Source organism: Drosophila montana, unplaced genomic scaffold (genome assembly GCF_035044405.1).
Source record: "Drosophila montana isolate Dmon_TW-CO22-7 unplaced genomic scaffold, ASM3504440v1 contig_3733_1, whole genome shotgun sequence".
Taxonomy (NCBI): Eukaryota; Metazoa; Arthropoda; class Insecta; order Diptera; family Drosophilidae; genus Drosophila; species Drosophila montana.
In genome coordinates, this window is record NW_026998620.1 from 5,630,279 (window position 1) to 5,647,343 (window position 17,065).

Here is a 17,065-nt window from a genome sequence, read left to right on the forward strand (position 1 = left end):
TGTGCAGAGATAAATGAATCAACAACTAATTATTTTTAACCAACATTGCTCAAGATTTCCCCGTATACAAGACTTCTTTTTATACCTGCCAACTAATCAAAATTTATAGCACTCATGTGTTGTTAAATCATTTTAATATGGGATTAAATTTAGAACCTACTTAAAAATAAAACACAGACCTTCAATACGCTGTGGTGTCCAATGTTTATAATGCAAATGTATCTAAGACAGCAAATGTTGCTGCGATAGTCGCAGCTTTACATCCTTTAGCTCGTCCACAGCCAGCAGTTCGACGTCCTGCTCCTCACGATCATACTTCAATGTTTCGGCTAGCATAACTGCATTCTGATGACATTTGGTCTCCTCGTGCTGGCGCATGTGATGAAGCAGGCGGAAATCCTTTTGGCAGTAATCGCAGCGGTACAGCTTGATGTCCGAGTGTATGAGCTCGTGCTTAGTCAGAGAATGTGCGTAGGCAAAAGCCTTATCGCATACCTTACATACATATGGCTTGATGCCGCGATGCACGCTTTAGGATGAATAGAAGACAGTTAGTTAGGCTAGCAACTTTAAAGATTTTAACAGCAGCCACTTACTTTTCGTGAGATTTTAGCACGCTCTCGTAGAAGAACTGACGACTGCAGAAACTGCACTTGAATGGTTTGCTACCTGTGTGGGAATACATGTGTTTTCGCAGCTGTTCGCGGACCTGGAACTTGGCATCGCACAGTCTGCATTAAGTAATTAAAAGAAAATGATAAGATTATGATTTGCTGCTTACAATCCATGACTTACTCGCACTGGTATTGGCAAACAGCATCGTGACGTCGACGATGCTCCATCATGCGACCGCGCTTCTCATAGAAATTTCCACATACATCGCAGACGTAACCACCCTTTTCCGTGCCATCCGAAGTGCGCAGCGAATTGAGGCCTGGCCGTGCCCTTCCACGTCTTGGTTTTATGTCAACGACTCCAGCTGACATGCCATAAGAATGCTGTAATTCTTCATGCTCGGACTTTACTATATTCATGCCAAGGCGTGTGCGACCACGCCTCATTTTAATGTCACTATGTGTTACCGTATCATCATATTTAGTTTCAAGTACCACTTCGTCGTGCTCGGGATTCATTTCTATGGTGTAGTTGTCCTCCAAATACTCAATGTCATCCGTTATGACTTCCTGCTGCTCATGGGAGCCATCGACTTCTAGGAATTCATCGCTCTGAACATTATCATCAACATCAGCCTCGCCCGGACTTTGGTTATCGTTCATCACAAAATCATTCATTTCGTCATCTTCAACTTGTGGGTGATGTTGCGCCCCAAACTCTTCCTTGACAATGTAATCTTCGGCTTCGTCCAAGAGGCCCAGCTCACGACAATATTCTTCGATTTCGGCTTGCTTGCGCAGTGCCTTCTCGCGAAACTGGAAAGCCATGTTGAGCTCCACCTTGCAAGGCTTGCAAATTCCATCAGGAATCTGCTCTTTGCCATTTAGCTGAAGGGCGGGAATGTTGATAAACATTTGCTGTGTGCATGTCATTTCAAAATGATTTATACTAACCTTACTGAATGAAATGCCCAGCAGCTGTATAAGCATTTCATTAGGAGTCTCCTCACCCTCCTCGCGAGATTCATCAATCCGTTGCAAGCGCTGACTAGGCTCTAAGCACACGCGGCAAGTGTTTGGTCCAAGTTCAGCGCGCATATTTTGTTTAATTGCGGTAGAACAGTATTTTAGTGTTAAAATTTTGTCTGTGTTGTGTAAAGGTAAAGCGTCTGTCTTCTTAGGAAATCGCCATTTTTTCTGAGTAGCGATTACAATGACACAATCGTTATCGATAACACTGGAAGTATCCAAAACTGATAACAATTAATGAGAATGGAAAACACTTGCGCTACATCATCTCAGTAAGAACCTAATGCTGATCAAATAAATGTTAATCAATTTTTCTCATTAAAATATAGCTCGTATTTATCGCTATTATTTTTTGGATGGAAGTACGCAGCATAGAATTACTTAAAAATACTAAAATTAAGATACCAAAAAAATACCGGCTAATAAAGTTTGCATATATTTATCTAAACAGAATTATATATTTTTTTAATAACTTAATTAAATTCACGATTAATTACAGCGTTATACTTGCTTTAAATAATTCTAAAACTGTATTTTGAAACAATTTACGTAGATTTAAAGGAATAGTTATCGAAATGCAGCACCGTGTTTACAATTGAAATAATGTGGTATTTATTGGTGCATTCAACTGTTGCCAAATCTGGTCACATACTGTGTGTATTTTTCGAGACGCAGAAGGAAAGGAGCTCTTATCTCCGCGAAAAATGGATTATTCCAATATATTTTGTAATCTTATTAGAAAACAGCCTACATATTGAAATTGCAACAATCACAATATAAATTTTCATCTGGCGTAGAAGGCGTACGTTAGCCTTGCACTTGCGTTACCCATGCAATTGTCACAACCAAAATGGTTTATTATCTTGCGTTAACATCCGTGTCTTCCGTCGTCTCCAAAATGTTCGTCGCGCCAGTTATCGACTTCGCAATCTTCATCTCCTAAAGCACGCGTCAGCATACATTTAGTGAATCTATAATTATCGGAAAACAAAAACAAGAGGCAATCTAACAAGAAGTGACGGGAAAAAGGCAAAGTGTCCTCAGGAGCAACACATTGAGGTTGCTGCTGGCTGGTGGCTTGCGGTGGTTCGCGTGTTGAAGGCCAGCCCTCCACCTAACATGTCCGAGAAGCATGGCCAGCTTAGTGGTGCGCAGTGGTCGGCGAAATCAGCAGCAGCGGCAGCGGCAGTGGGTGGTACAACAGCATCGACATCGCTGCAGAAGCATCAGCAATCTAATCCAAATTCCAATTCCATATACGAAGCAACCGCGACAGGTACCACAAATGCCTATGGTATATGTGGCGTGCCTGTTCCGATTCCGGACATTCCCACCTACACGTCAGGACGGTTCCAAGCTCCGCCCATTCACATGCAAACGATCAAATCGTCACCACTGACCATTGCGCCAATTGTTGCGCCTCCACTGGCTCTCGCTCAGTCCCAGGTGTCCCCCACACCCACAAATGTACCTGTTCCCAGCGGCGGCTTTGTGCCGACAGCGTTTGCAAATGTAAATTCTTCTGGCTCTGCAGCCAGTGGTGCGACATCTGTGCTCACGCCGAATCCCTTTGCAGCAGCCGCTGGCAATGCTGGGCTTGCGTTTGTCAATGCCTTTAACAGCGCTCAACAATTGGAACTGGGAAAGATAATGCATGCAATGAATGTGAACGCCTCTTCGTCAACAGCAACGCTTGCAGCAGCAGCTATACCAAGGCATCCACAACCTCCACATCCACATCCTCCCCACCCACATCCCAGTGAAGGCGGCTCATCAGCTGTCCCGCCGGCTGCACCCAGTGGTGCCATCAACTCCACCATTACGGAGAATGTGATGAATGCACTAACTAGCGATGAGGAGCGCATGCGTCGCGTACAGCAGGTCATCGAAGCTAGTTTGGAGTAAGTAACCACTAGACAATGCACACTGCTTCCCAAATATTAATTATATTCTATTTAGTGACGCTGCTAAGCTGCAGATCGCGCAAATTCTTGAAAGTGTCGCTGGCCTAAAGCCCATTGAGAAACTGTTTTTGTATTTGCGCTTGCCCGGCGAGAGTGCGGACACTGACCCATTGAGACAGCCACAGAATCCGCTTGGCACACGTTCCGAGATTAATCACACCATCAATTGGGTGCGTTCACATCTTGAGCACGATGCTCAGGTTTCCATACCAAAACAGGACGTTTACAATGATTACATGTGAGTTGAAGATCGAAATGTGCATTTGAATACGATAATGGATGTATCATATACGTAAGCCATTCAAGCATAACAAACACAAACCCATAAGAAATATCGAATTTATTTATTTACATTTTTTTGTATGTGTAAAGAAAACGATACATGAGTCATTTGAGATTTGAAAGCTTCTGATCCAATTCTGCGGCTTATCATCTACTGTAAAGTTCACAGAAGAAACTTTGATGGACATATTTCTCACTTTTCAGAGCCTATTGTGAACGCCTGAGCATCAAGCCACTGTCAACGGCTGACTTTGGTAAGGTCATGAAGCAGGTGTTCCCCGGCGTTCGACCGCGGCGTCTAGGCACGCGTGGCAACTCCCGCTACTGCTATGCGGCCATGCGGAAAACCACCAAACTGACGCCGCCACAGTTGCCGCAACTATGCAAGGATGAGCCAATCGACGACACTGTCGCCGCGGAAGCCAATGTGACAGCGTTCAATCGATCACCTAGTGCCGCAGCGAGCGTACAAGGTGCAGCAGCCGATAATGACTGTAGTTGGGATGTGGTGCGCACCTGGGCGGAAAAGCTGCTTAACACCAAACTGGAGAGCGTCACAGAGCTGGCCACACGTATCAAAAGTAACAATGCAACAATTAATGCAGGACTGGGGCCCAAAAAATATACGCCCAGGGAGCCCAAAGAGAAGCGCCTTCTTGCAGTAAGTTTATTTAAATAATAATAATTTTATTGTAATTAACTTGTTTAAATCCTTGACAGGACATGGGACCGCTGAAGAAGCGTCGCAAAAAGAAACGCAAAGGGTCCACATCCTCCGAATCGAGCTGCAATCAACCGAATGCCGCACAAGATGCGGGTAGCAGTCAGGAAGCAGTCAGCGATGAACACAAAACGGAGCTGTTACTCAAGATCAAGCAGGAGATTACAGACTCATCCGGTGGCTATTTGACAGCACAGCAACAACAGCAGCAAGTTCTGCCCATGAATCTGGCCACAGAGCCGCGCAGCAATGTTGCCCGCAACCTAACACCCAAGCTATTGGAACTGCAAGCGGAGGCTGCAGGACAACAGCCGTTATCCCCCACTGGGATAGTCATTAAGGACGAGGCCGAAGAGTACAATACCACCAATATATTTTGCAAGAAAGTCCTAAAGGCGCAGCAGACCAAAGGCTTTTGGGCCAACTCTCCCAGCAGCGGCAGCACAAGCGGCGGCACGTTGCTTGTACCCCCAGTGATTACCACAACGGCAGCGACACCACCGCCATCCGCGCAGCCACCTGCTGGCAACTCACCCATCCATACCGCGCTATCAATGGGCCCACCGGCGCAATTAAATAATCCCAGTTCGGTCAGCCCGTCAAGCAGTCTGGACACGAGCAGTAGCACACCGAAAGTCGCATCGCGCAATATGATGTTGTTGCGGGCCAAACGCTTGATAGCAGAGAATGCGGCCACATTGGCCGCCACTGCAGAGGACTCTGGGCTGGCTGAGAATCTAGGATTGCCACGTGAGCGCGTCATTAGCATATGCAATATGGATAAGCATGAGCTTGATGATTACTTAATGCCCGGCGATGATGAGGAGGAGAACTCTGAGGGCCCCGATACCGAGCTGCTTCAATATTTTCAGATGGGAGACGCTGAGGAAAAACAACTGAATTCCTTAGATGCTCAAGCAGAACAACACAGAAATCCACAAGCTGCATCAGCTATTGCAATAACAAGTGCACTGGCGATAGCAACTGCAAGATCAGCAACGGCAACCGCGACATCAACAACAGCGGTGCAACAGCAACAACAACAGCAGCAGCAGCAACAACAGTTGCTGCAGCTGCAAATGCGTCGCTCTATGCCCTTGCCAACTGCAGCAGCGACAGCAAATGTTGTGGGTTCTGCCTCAGCGTCTCTGGCACTAATGTCACGAAAGCATCAACAACGACAGCAGCAGCAACATCAACAACAACATCAGCAGCAGCAGCAGCAGCAACAACAACAACAACTGCAGCGAGCCACCAGCAACAACAACAACAACAGCAACAAGCGCAAAATTAGTCTAAGCAACGCGTCCAGCAACGGCAACAACAAGAACTGCATTTTTCTGCCCATTTCCCCAAACATCAACAGCAGCAGCAATGTGGCTGCAACAGCTGCAGCAACAACAACAGCAGTTACAACAACAACTGGTAAGCTGCCCACGCAAAGCTGCTTTGCTAGTCCGGTCCAAACAACCATGCGCCAGCGTTCCAGCCTGTTAACCAAGCAGCAATCGCTTGACTTTGACAACAACAACGGAAACGGGGATCCCATGATTGGGGCGCATAGGCGCAGACGCAGCTACGTTTACAGCTACCCCAGCAGCAGTTCCGCGTCGGCGCCGCCAAGTCCCTCGCTGCTGCAGCAGTGCATGGGCGTCAATTGGTTGTGCAGCAGCAACAACTTCAGCGAGAGCAACATAAATAACAACAGCAACAATGTGGAGCTGCTAGTTAATCAAAACTCAATGGATTTGGAAACGAGCCTGGCGCTAAGCGGTGCCAATATGGAGCTAAACGAAACGCAACGTTCGCAATCAGTGCCGCTATCACAGCTGCAGCGCAGCAGCCACCACTCCCCCTCAGCAGGCTACAATCGACAGCTGAATCAGGCCGTCACCACTGGCCCAGTGAACGAGGCGCTCTTCTCGGAGAACAGTAATAGTCAGCAGTCGGTGGGCGCTCTAAAACTGGGTGGCGGCGATGTGGATGTATCGGCAAGTCTGCTCTACGATGAAGTGGATGTCAGTGCGCTCATCTCGCCAAGCTTTAACAAGTTCAGTGGCATACAAACGACAACCACATGCAGCTCCTCGGCGGGTTCTTCGAGTGGTTACAGCAGTGCCGGCAGTGCGGGCGGCATTGTGTCGCGCTCCGTGCCCTCCACGCCGCTGCCGCATCAGCAATCGCAGATCCAGGGCGGCAACAATCTCGGAACCGCCAACGGCAGCTGCAATGCCGCCAGTGGCCATTTCAACATCTCACCAGCCTTCAATTGGGGCGCCAACAATGCGGCCTACTGTGGGCAGTCGTACAGCTCCCGAAATGTTCTGGATATATCCAAATCAATGCCATCGACGCCCATTACGACGCCGTGCTTTCGCTTCAGTCCCGTTGAGCTGTACCGAGACTTTCTAATCAACGGCAATACGATTGACAGCCTGCCGTCGCCGGCTGTTGCGGCCTTTGGAGTCGGCAGCACCACAGATGCCGTCTTGGCCCTCAGCACTGATACGCTAATTGACGACGTTGCGCCCAATAGCAGCGATGTGGATGCCATAATTGGTGCTGCCGATATACTTGATGGCTTGTAGAATTTGCACGAAGAGAAAGCTCAAAAGCAGGCAGAGATTTCGAGCGAGACGCAGCCAGAAGAGCTGGTGATGGCCAGTCTGTTAGAGCATGTGGATAAGTTATAAATCTCTCTCACTCTTTCTCTCTCTCTGTCTGTCTGTATGTCTCTATAGATCTGTAATCACAATCGGAATGGACAACCATAACGTAGTCGTTACCTATTTTACTCGTATCGATCTTGTATAATTGATGTGCGAAAATTGATGTTCCGTGTGACGAGCTTTCTCTTCGAAATTCTCTAGCGAAAGACTCCAGACATGCCCATACTATATACAAATTCTTAATGCTAAACTCCAATTGGTTTCAAATATGCCATAAAGGCAATTTATTTAAATTTCAATGTCAATGAAGGGATTTGTTTTTGAATGTCATTGCAACCATCCTGAACCAAGTATCCCTCAGGACTTTGTTATGAGAATGTGCGTGCATATATTTATGTTTGTATGTATGTAGTATTTGTAAGTATGTGTGCATGTTATTAAAAAAAATGGCATATTGTTATAAAGTGGAACTGGAAAATGTTTGCAATTTTCTCTAGTTGAATAGTTTTTAATGTTGACCCTCGATTTGAAATGAGAACTTTATACACAAAACGATAAAACAGAATACCATATACCATATAGTAGAGAACCTTACAAATGAAACGAACTTAAAGTCTGAATGAATTCAACGTGCAGCGGTTTTAAAAACATATACATATATACACAACAGATTAAAGAATGTAACATTTTAAATGATCCCGTCAGGTGTTGGGATGGTTTCCCATCCCGATAAGAGAGCCCAAACTATACATACACATTAGTTCTAAGCTAACAATTGATGAGGGCCTAAACAAACGGCAAGCGTTCAATTGAAACAATTATCAAGTTCAAGTGTTTAACTGTGTGTGTAATGTTACGTAACGTAACGTATTTATGTAGAATTTGTTATCAAATCAACATTTGTAACTTTATCAAGCTATCAGGTGTCGTTGATAGCTTAAGCATATGTATAAAATTGGTCGACCTTTTTTCGATTTTATAAACAACTTATTGATTAAGTTCTTTGTAATTTCTATCTTCTATTCAAACAAATTGTTATATTTTCTATCACTAAACCATATTAAATGGTCTTTAATTAGCATTAAGTGTTTGTTTGTTATTGAAAGTGTTTTGTTTTAAATGATAACCCATAATAGGAGCAGAAACTCTCCTATTGTGTCAAGTTCTCTAGGTTTAATTTTCCATGTACCGCTGTAATTCACGTTCTATTATCCATAATCCTAGTGTTATTGGTATACTTAATTCCCAATACCCTATCCTGTTTATCCAACTACTGTTTAGGTTTCTACAACTTTAAACAAAATTTAGCTTTAATATTTCATTTAAATGAAAAACCAATTCATTTCTCTGCTACAAATTTACGTAAATTTGTTTGTAAAACAAAGTAAAATTTATAAATACACACATCCAGAGCATCCTTGCGTTATCCACGTATAAATTGTGAAAATCAAAAATAAAAAGTAAAAATGTAAAAAATAATTAATAAATGTGCCTCAGGCTTTATTGTAAAACAATTATATACTTGCATATACCATATAATATGCACAGAAAACCATACAAATGCATTATTAAAAGAGGAAAGTTAGCTGAGTATACATATATATATATATATATATATACTTATATAAAAATATACACTCATTTACAAAACGCAAAGTTAGAATTAGGGAAACAATTGAATTTGCTAGAGACCTCAGATTCAACAAAGTAAAAAGATAGTCAGCAATTGATCCATTCAACCATAGAGATATATACAAGTTCCCCCAAGCACAGCCCCAAGCATTATCAACTCAAATCTAAACTAAACCAATATTCCGCTCATATATCGATGTGTATTTAAGTAAAGTCGATATGCACATCATCATTTGGAACTGCTACCGCTTTAATTAAACAGAAATAGCTCCTGTGGAATATAAGTACGTATACAATAAATTTTTTCACCGGGAACCCTTTAATAAACAAGCGAAAAACCCAATATACATAAATACAATAGTTACATAAAGATAAACGAACCAAACTGTACTTTTTATAAGATATTTTAATGCAAAACAAAAAAACAATTAATGTCAATAAAAACCTATGGAACAAAAACATGCGCCTTTGCTTAAAAGAATTAGGGGCTAAGGGTGCCAAAATATCAATCAAAATATTGCGACAAATTGACAAATCAATCAGCTAATCAATCAATTGTCATTTTTATTAATTGGTGTACAATCAGCGCTCATCATTCAAATCTATATGCATAGCTACCCGCGAAGCCTAAGATCTCAAAATTGCTTTTTAATTTTATTTTAATTTGCTAATTGATTGATTGAGATATGTGCATCAAAAGACCAAGAATTAATGTTTTATAATGTTATTTTTTATTAAACTTTTAAGTTTAAAATAATAATATTAATATGCAATAAATATATTTTTAAATATACATAATAATACCGTTAATTATAATATGCATGTGCTTGTGGTTTATTTATATTATGTTCATTTATTTGTTGTCGTTATTAATTAGTTTTGTTTACTTACTCTTTAGTTTAATACTTGTATGTTAATTTGTTTTATTTAAATTCAACTATTTTGTTTTATATGCATTTTACATTACATTTAAATAGCGCCAGATAATATTCCATTTGCTACAACTGATTCATGTTGTCGGGGCAACCGTTCATTGTTAATAAAAATTATTATTACAATAAGTTTTTGTTATCTTCGCCCTTCGACTCTGTATATGATGGTAAATATAATTATAATTCATATATATGTATATATGTATATACGTATAAAATCCATTTATGCGCCATTGTCTTAATTTGTTTTTAAATGTTTTAATATTACACTACGCTAATAGCACATTTGAAAATCCATTTAAATTGCTAGGGGCCTTATTGTTTTATTATTTATTTATTTGTTTAAGTTAATGTTATGCATTTGTTGTTGCTCATGAACATATAAAAGACTATTTGTTAAATATGGTTTACGTATATATTTTATATATGTATGTTACTAAATATTTATTATTTGTTGTTAAATGCTTGTAAATCATGTTTTTTTTCCGTTTGTTTACTATTTAATTTGTTTCCTGATATTTGACTGCTGTTGTTTTTGCTTTTATTATCGAACCGATTCCGTAACAACTTTCACTTTCATCGCAAAATCGCCCTCACTCTGAGATTTGCCAATGAACCTCTCCACGGAATGGCCACACACCCATATGCTATATGTATATAGATCTATGTATATATAATATATATATATATTGTATATGCCGCTACTGCTATATTATTATTTATGTATATAATATATATAAAATTGTTGTTATTTCGCTGAGGTGGAAAATTCTTTAATTAATAAGGTTACTTGTTGTTCTGCTGCCTGCTTTATTCTGCTTCTTGTTGATGCAATGTTGCGCTAAATCAGTTTCTATATTGTTTTCGATTATCGTTAATGTGTCATATCTCGGTAATTTTGATCAAGGCGGCTGCAGACACGCCTTGTTTTTACATTAAAGTACACCAAAAGGTTTTATTTATATATATACCATATACTCGTATAGTAAGAAGAATGAAAAAAACAAAAAAAAAGTATCAACGTGCATTTATCAATATTTTTGAATGCCATAATATTTGTTTATTGACAAGCGTTTTATTGCATTTTGAATATTTGCTTATTAATTTTGCATATATTTAGATTGTAATTCGATTTTGGAAGCGACGTTGACAATTTTGACATTTATCTTGTGAACAGGCACGGATCGATTACTGAAGCTTGTTGGTCCCAGCACGAGAAATTGTAACTAAGCTGGCAACTGATCAATCTAGATACATACACATATATATTTGCAAATCAAGTTGATGACTAAAGGTAGCCAATATACACAGGAGTAGTTTGTAATTAGTTTAAAATTTATTTAAAAATCATAAAAAACACAATTCCACAGAAAAGGACAAAACACACAACTTAAAACGAACACAAATCAATTAAACAATACAAAATAAAATACATTTAAGGATTAATAATCATAATCAAAGTAATGATAATAATAGTAAACTTGGTAATAAAGAAATCAGTAACATTGTTCATCAGTAATTGGGGCTTTGTTGTTGCTGTTGTTGCGATTGCGTTTCTTGTCGTATGGTGCCTTAAGATCTAACACTCATGTTCAGTTAAAATATGCTACACTAACCTAATTACAATTCACGGAAATAAACATACAGAGACATAATAGAAAACAAGGCAAAGATCGCTGCTATACAATAAGTTAACTACAAATAAACACAATTCATTTAGTTACAGAGTAAAAATTTTCAATCAACTCCATTCGAATCGATTTACAAATGATTTTTGAAAAAAAAATTGAACAAGCAAAAAAAAACATTGCAATTTTTTCCATTTGTTGCGCATGTGGCTGCGGATTAGGTTTTTCATTTCCATTTTCATTCTCCATTTCCCATTCTCTTCGTACGATAGTCATTCTGTTCGGCAATTTAACTAAAATAATTTAAATTAATTACTCGTTGTATTCGCGCCACCGCCGGCTCCATTTGCCGTCGGCTCGCCCGTGTTGCTTCTGCTATCCAGCGACCAGTCCCAGTCCTTGCCCTTGGGCCGAAACTTGGACGACTTGTGATGATGGTGAAAGCTGGCGTTCGCATTCGCATTGGTATTGGCGCCATGATGCGGCGACGATTTCTCCTTGGGCGATTTGCCCGATTTGCTCAGCCCAGCTGGCGGCGTGGCTGACACGCCGCCGGCCACATCCAATGCTGGCAGTCCATTGCCCGCTGCATCGGCTGCTGTCGGCGGTGCGCTGGAGTTGGAGTAGGCCAACAGCTCGTCGCAGTCGTACTCCCAGTTGCGCTCACAGAACTTCTTCTTGTAGTGCTTCTCGGAGCCGCTCTTCGACTTGCGCTGATATTTGAGCGGTATGAGCAGATCGTTGACAAGCGACGGCGCATGGGCCGGCGGGGGTGTCGCCACGCTGGCGGCACTGGGACTGGGCGTGCGCGGCAGACCCACATCGGACAGCGGCGGCGACTCAATGGCGCCCGAATCCACCGGTGAAACGGTCTTCAGCGAGCTGCTCGCGTGCAGCGATGAGGAGGCTGTAGACTTCACGCTGCTGTCGCTCAAATGATCTGTCAAGTGCTGCTGCTGCTGGTGCTGCTGCTGAGGATGTTGTTGCTGCGCCTGCTGCTGCTGCTGCTGTTGTTGCAGTGGCAGCTGCTGTTGCTGCTGCTGCAACTGCTGATGGCCATGCTGATACGGATGATGGCTTAGATTGTGCACCTGGCTGGCATAGAGGCTGCTGCTGTTATTGCTACTGCTACTGCTGCTGCTGTTGTTAATGGGCAGCTCCAGCTGCGATGAACTGGACGAGGTGGACAAAAATGTACGCACCGCATCCGAGTTGCTGCTGCTGTGCGTGATGCCCGAGTCCGGCGAGGTGTTGCAGCTTATCGAGGCGGGCACCGTGTCGCCATCAATGGAGCGCCTCGTCTTGTCCAGCTCAGTGCTGGCAAAGGCCACCAGGCGATCAAAGCCGGAGCTGACCCGATGCTGCCAGTGGGACTCATCGTCGGCCGCAATAACATCGTCTGCCATGGAAAGACATAAGCAATAGATTAGACATAAATACAAGCCATAAAATCGGTTAAGTGAAAGCAGCGGCCGCTACAACAGGAGCTGCTGCTGCGGGTGTTGCTGGTGTGTGTGTGCGTGTGTGTGTGTGTGAGAGTGCTAGGCTGGTGTGGGTTCGATAACAGTGGCGATGACGATAACGATAACGATAACGATAACGCGATGTGTGGCTAAACCCTGAACATTTCGTACAGTTGACTCAAATATATATGCTAAATGGTGTGTGTGTGTGTGTGTGTGTGTGCATGAGTGTGTGTTTCGCTATGGCTTGCGGCGTGTGTGCATGTGTGTGAAGATTAAAAATTAGAGCGTTGCAGAATATATGAGGAAAATCATAAATAAAATGAAAAATTAAATGTAAATAAAAGTTAAAAAAAAAAATAAATAAATAGAGAAATAAACCAATTAGGCGCAACAGAACTTACCTCATGCTCATGTTTTAATTTTATAAATGTGTATATTTAATAAACATACTAGATAAATTTGTTTTAAATTCGGTTAGATTAAATTATTGAAAGTAAAAAAATTATGTTTTGTCTTTTTATATGTTTTAGGTTTTTTTGTTTTGTTTGTACTCTGCTTTTCAACAACAACATATACGTTTTACGTTTTGGCATTTTTTCGGGATTTTCGTGCTGATTATGATTTATTTTTTTCGATTTTAATTTTCTTTTTGAATGATTATTGGGTTTGGTTTTTGAGAATTTTGAGGTAATCAATGGTTGTTATTATCATTATCATTATTATAATCATTATTATTGTTACTACTACTATCGGCCACAACAAATCCATTGTTATGAGTATTACAATTGGTAGCAGTTTGTTTCGTGGCGCCAGACAAAGTCGAAGTCGGGGTGCGAAGTCGACGTCTGGGATCGTAATTAGTTATAGTACGATGCGTTGCCGAATCGGTAACTGTATGGGAGTAGAGCATAATAGAAGGGATATAAAGTCGAGTTTTGGATAAGTAAAGGGGCGCTTGTTTTTTTTTATGTTGATTAATTTTGTCCATTGTTCGATATTATTTTTTTAGTAAATATTTGAAAATTATTTATGAAAAAAATATATATATAACATTCCATAGGAGATTGTTAATATCCAAGTGAAAAAAAAATTGATTGATTTTTATTTATGTCTTTTTATACAGAGAGCGTTTTGTGTATGTGTGTGTGTGAGCGCGTGTATGTGTGTGTGTCTGGTGTAAATTTATTTTTTATGAATTGAATGAGATATTTGGCATGACGTGACCAATTTAATGAGGATTAGCGTAAAATGTTGCATGTTTTCGGCAGTTTTTCTTTTATGTTTTTTTATTCTTTTATGTTTATCGATCGAAGGGCTTGCAGAAAATGTAATCTTTATAACCGTATCTTTAAGATCGTAGATGTAAGAAAGGTAAATTTCACAAAAGTCAAGTAAAGTTTTATTACATTCACATTCTTGCACTTCTTGGTTTTTGTTTTTGGTTTTATTTATTCCGTTTTAACAATAAGAATTCAATATCTAGTTCGTTAATTATGGTAATATTAATATATTCCAGGATTGTCACGTTGATTTATGAGTATTGATAAGTTTAACACTAAATTTATAAAAATGCGCAAGGAATTAGTAAATATTTTTTGTAAAAATCAAATAAAAATATTTTAAAATTATTTTTGAACAAAAATATTTGTATAGAGTGTTATGTTAGCAACAAAAATAATATAGATTGTGTATATTGTCTTTGGTTTAAGTCTTTTATAGAATACGAAGCAAACAGATTCATCAAATTGATCAACGATCGTTTTTAGCTCTATCGAATAGCTCGTTTCTAGATGAAAAGCGAATTAAGTCTGTGTACATAGACTATATCATGTGGTTGTGGATGAGCGATGCGCGAGTTTAAATATTATACATTTTTATTTTAATAGAATATATTTTAGTTTTTTATGTTCGGATATTATGTTCACTTTTGACATGCGCTTGCGAACGCTTTTAATATTTACAGTCTCTGTTACGCAACAAATGTTAACTAATGTTAATTGATTCGTTAACAGTAATTTTCATGTTAATTGAATGCTTAACGAAAGCAATACAAAATAAATAGATGTATAGAAGAAAATAGTCAAACTACAAAATAAAAGTGCAAAATACAAAGCATACAAAGAAAGTGAAAATAAAAGAGACATAAAGCAAACTACGGACAACACACAACATGGATAAAATAAAAACCTTTAAATGGCCGCAAATTTCTCTTTTTCTGTATATATTTAAAACTAATTGCATTAATTTAAAAAAATATGTAAAGTGTATAAAATGTGTGTAAAATGTGCGTGTGATCAGGCAGATGATATTGCATTAGCTTGTGGCGCTTGAGCTGGAAGTGGAAGTGGAGCTCGAGGATGAGACGCTGTCGGTGTCAGAGTCATCATCCGACGAGGCGGAGACGGTTGACCGTCTGTTCTTGGTGGTAAGATCTTGGGCCACCCATTGGGTGGCAAGGCGTGTCTGATAGTGGTGCAACTGATGATATTGTGCATGTGCTGGTGGTGCATGTGGTGCATGGAATGCGCGTGTGTGTGTTGTTGTAACTAAATCTTGGTATACGTTTGGCTTACCGTCATCGGCGGCATTAGAGCGCTGGCCGCCCACAATGGTGGGCGTGATGCTGTGACCGCTTTGATGCGAGCCACGCAACTGCTGCTGATGTGGTTTCTGCTGATGGTGGTGCAGCTGCTGATGACTCGTCGACAGCTGCAGCGGCCGCTCATCGCCCATCAGCGAGTTGATCTCGGGACTCATCAGCAGCGGCGGCTCCACAAGCAATTTGCTGCGCCTGCCACATGACGAGGATGAGGACGACGGCGTCGGCGACGGTGTGGTGGCATCATGTGCTGGCGGCGGCAGACCTGACACGCCATTGCTGTTCACATACAGATGCTGATGCCCGGCATGGGCAAGCGGCTGCTGATCGAAATGCGCCAATTTGGCAGGTCGCGACGGCTGCTGGTGCGGCGCCAGCGGCGAGCTCCGCTTCACGCCCACTGCAAATAGAGAAAATGCGAAAATGAGTACATGTCACAAACGAAATCTAAGTGTTATTATAGCTTACGCTCCACTTTGTGCGGTGTGCCATTGATAATGCCGGCGGCTGTGTGATGATGCGGCTGCTGCGGCTGATGGTAGCTATGGGCGGGCGGCGCCTGATGAGTGAAATGCGGCGCCAGTTCCAATGATGATGAAGAAGCGGCGGCAGCGCGTCTTTGTCGCTCCTCGTTCTCCTCCTTGTATTTGCGTGCTCGCACATGATCCTGCAGCGAGGCGGCGAGTCCTGTAACAAATTAACAATTAGTTATTAGCAATGCAAATAGAAATGTTTTGATAATGTGGCGCCATCTAGGGAACTGATTCGATCAAACATTGGGATCACTTGGGGAGTAACAACAATAAATACTAGTGGACAAAAGATGGCGCCACAACAATATTTGGTAAATTGTCAAACAGTGTAATACGGAAAGGTATATCCACTCAGTATGGTTGTTTGGCATTAAGCTGTATAGTATGTATAGTTCGAGTACATCTAGTTCGATTACTTCTAGTTCGAATACTTCTAATACATATTGATGTCATCATTTTCAGTCTTCTTTCTACATTTTTTAGATTTATACATAAATTGGTTATTTTTATTACTTTTTTATACTTTTTTTATAGTATTATAATATGTATTGTTTATATATAATAAATATATATAAATGGAATTCAACTGAAAATGTAATGAGTCAGTTTTTATACACAGAAAATATGTTAGGGTATTTCGAGAATTTACTTTTGTAAATAGGAAAATCAAATGAGATGCCTAAAAATAATTGTATACTTAATAATTAAAACTAAGCAGTAAGGCAAAAAAAAAAAAAAATTTAATTGTTTAAGAGCAGGTGATTACAATCATATAATTTTATTGATGCTTTATCAATATTAATTTTTGATCAACTTTACTTATATAGACGTAACGCGTGTCCTATATTCTGCCTGAATAATAAAATATTACATACACATTTCTTACTAAGGATCAGTGAGGGGAATTTATGAATTATAATTGATTTATAAAGGTTATTACATTTTTCTGCATATACTAAAGAATTGTATTATTAATATAGATACACCCTAACCTTG

At 40.6% G+C, this 17,065-nt stretch overlaps 3 protein-coding genes across 6 annotated transcripts in view; 1 reads left to right on the forward strand and 2 right to left on the reverse strand.

Annotated features, from left to right (window-relative positions):
• Positions 1 to 117: 117 nt before the first annotated feature.
• Zif (Zinc-finger protein) lies at positions 118 to 1,811 on the reverse strand. 2 transcript variants are annotated; one of them, XM_064693352.1, is made up of 5 exons: positions 1,569 to 1,811; positions 1,083 to 1,502; positions 796 to 998; positions 597 to 731; positions 118 to 529 (listed from the first exon to the last, which is right to left on the reverse strand). In XM_064693352.1, the coding sequence occupies exons 1-5, from the start codon at positions 1,710 to 1,712 to the stop codon at positions 223 to 225; spliced, it is 1,209 nt and encodes a 402-aa protein (XP_064549422.1). In that variant the 5' UTR covers positions 1,713 to 1,811; the 3' UTR covers positions 118 to 222. The 2 variants fall into 2 exon arrangements, with proteins under 2 accessions (XP_064549422.1, XP_064549423.1); XM_064693353.1 differs by having other exon boundaries at positions 796 to 1,502.
• A 484-nt stretch (positions 1,812 to 2,295) lies between these two features.
• LOC135436491 (uncharacterized) lies at positions 2,296 to 9,368 on the forward strand. Its single transcript, XM_064694106.1, has 4 exons — positions 2,296 to 3,544; positions 3,603 to 3,845; positions 4,094 to 4,550; positions 4,610 to 9,368. Exons 1-4 carry the CDS (start codon positions 2,763 to 2,765, stop codon positions 7,196 to 7,198), a joined length of 4,071 nt encoding a protein of 1,356 aa, XP_064550176.1. The 5' UTR covers positions 2,296 to 2,762; the 3' UTR covers positions 7,199 to 9,368.
• Positions 9,369 to 11,157: 1,789 nt separating this feature from the next.
• Positions 11,158 to 17,065, reverse strand: part of gpp (grappa) — a 48,468-nt gene continuing 42,560 nt past the window's right edge. For 2 of the 3 annotated variants that reach the window (XM_064694103.1, XM_064694104.1), the window contains exons 7-9: positions 16,005 to 16,223; positions 15,511 to 15,936; positions 11,158 to 12,870 (exon numbers count right to left, since the gene is read on the reverse strand). In XM_064694103.1, coding sequence (XP_064550173.1) covers positions 11,780 to 12,870; positions 15,511 to 15,936; positions 16,005 to 16,223 — 1,736 coding nt within the window. In that variant the 3' untranslated portion in view covers positions 11,158 to 11,779. Of the gene's footprint in view, positions 12,871 to 13,613; positions 13,829 to 15,510; positions 15,937 to 16,004; positions 16,224 to 17,065 lie in introns of those variants that run through there. The other variant, XM_064694105.1, reaches the window with a different exon arrangement.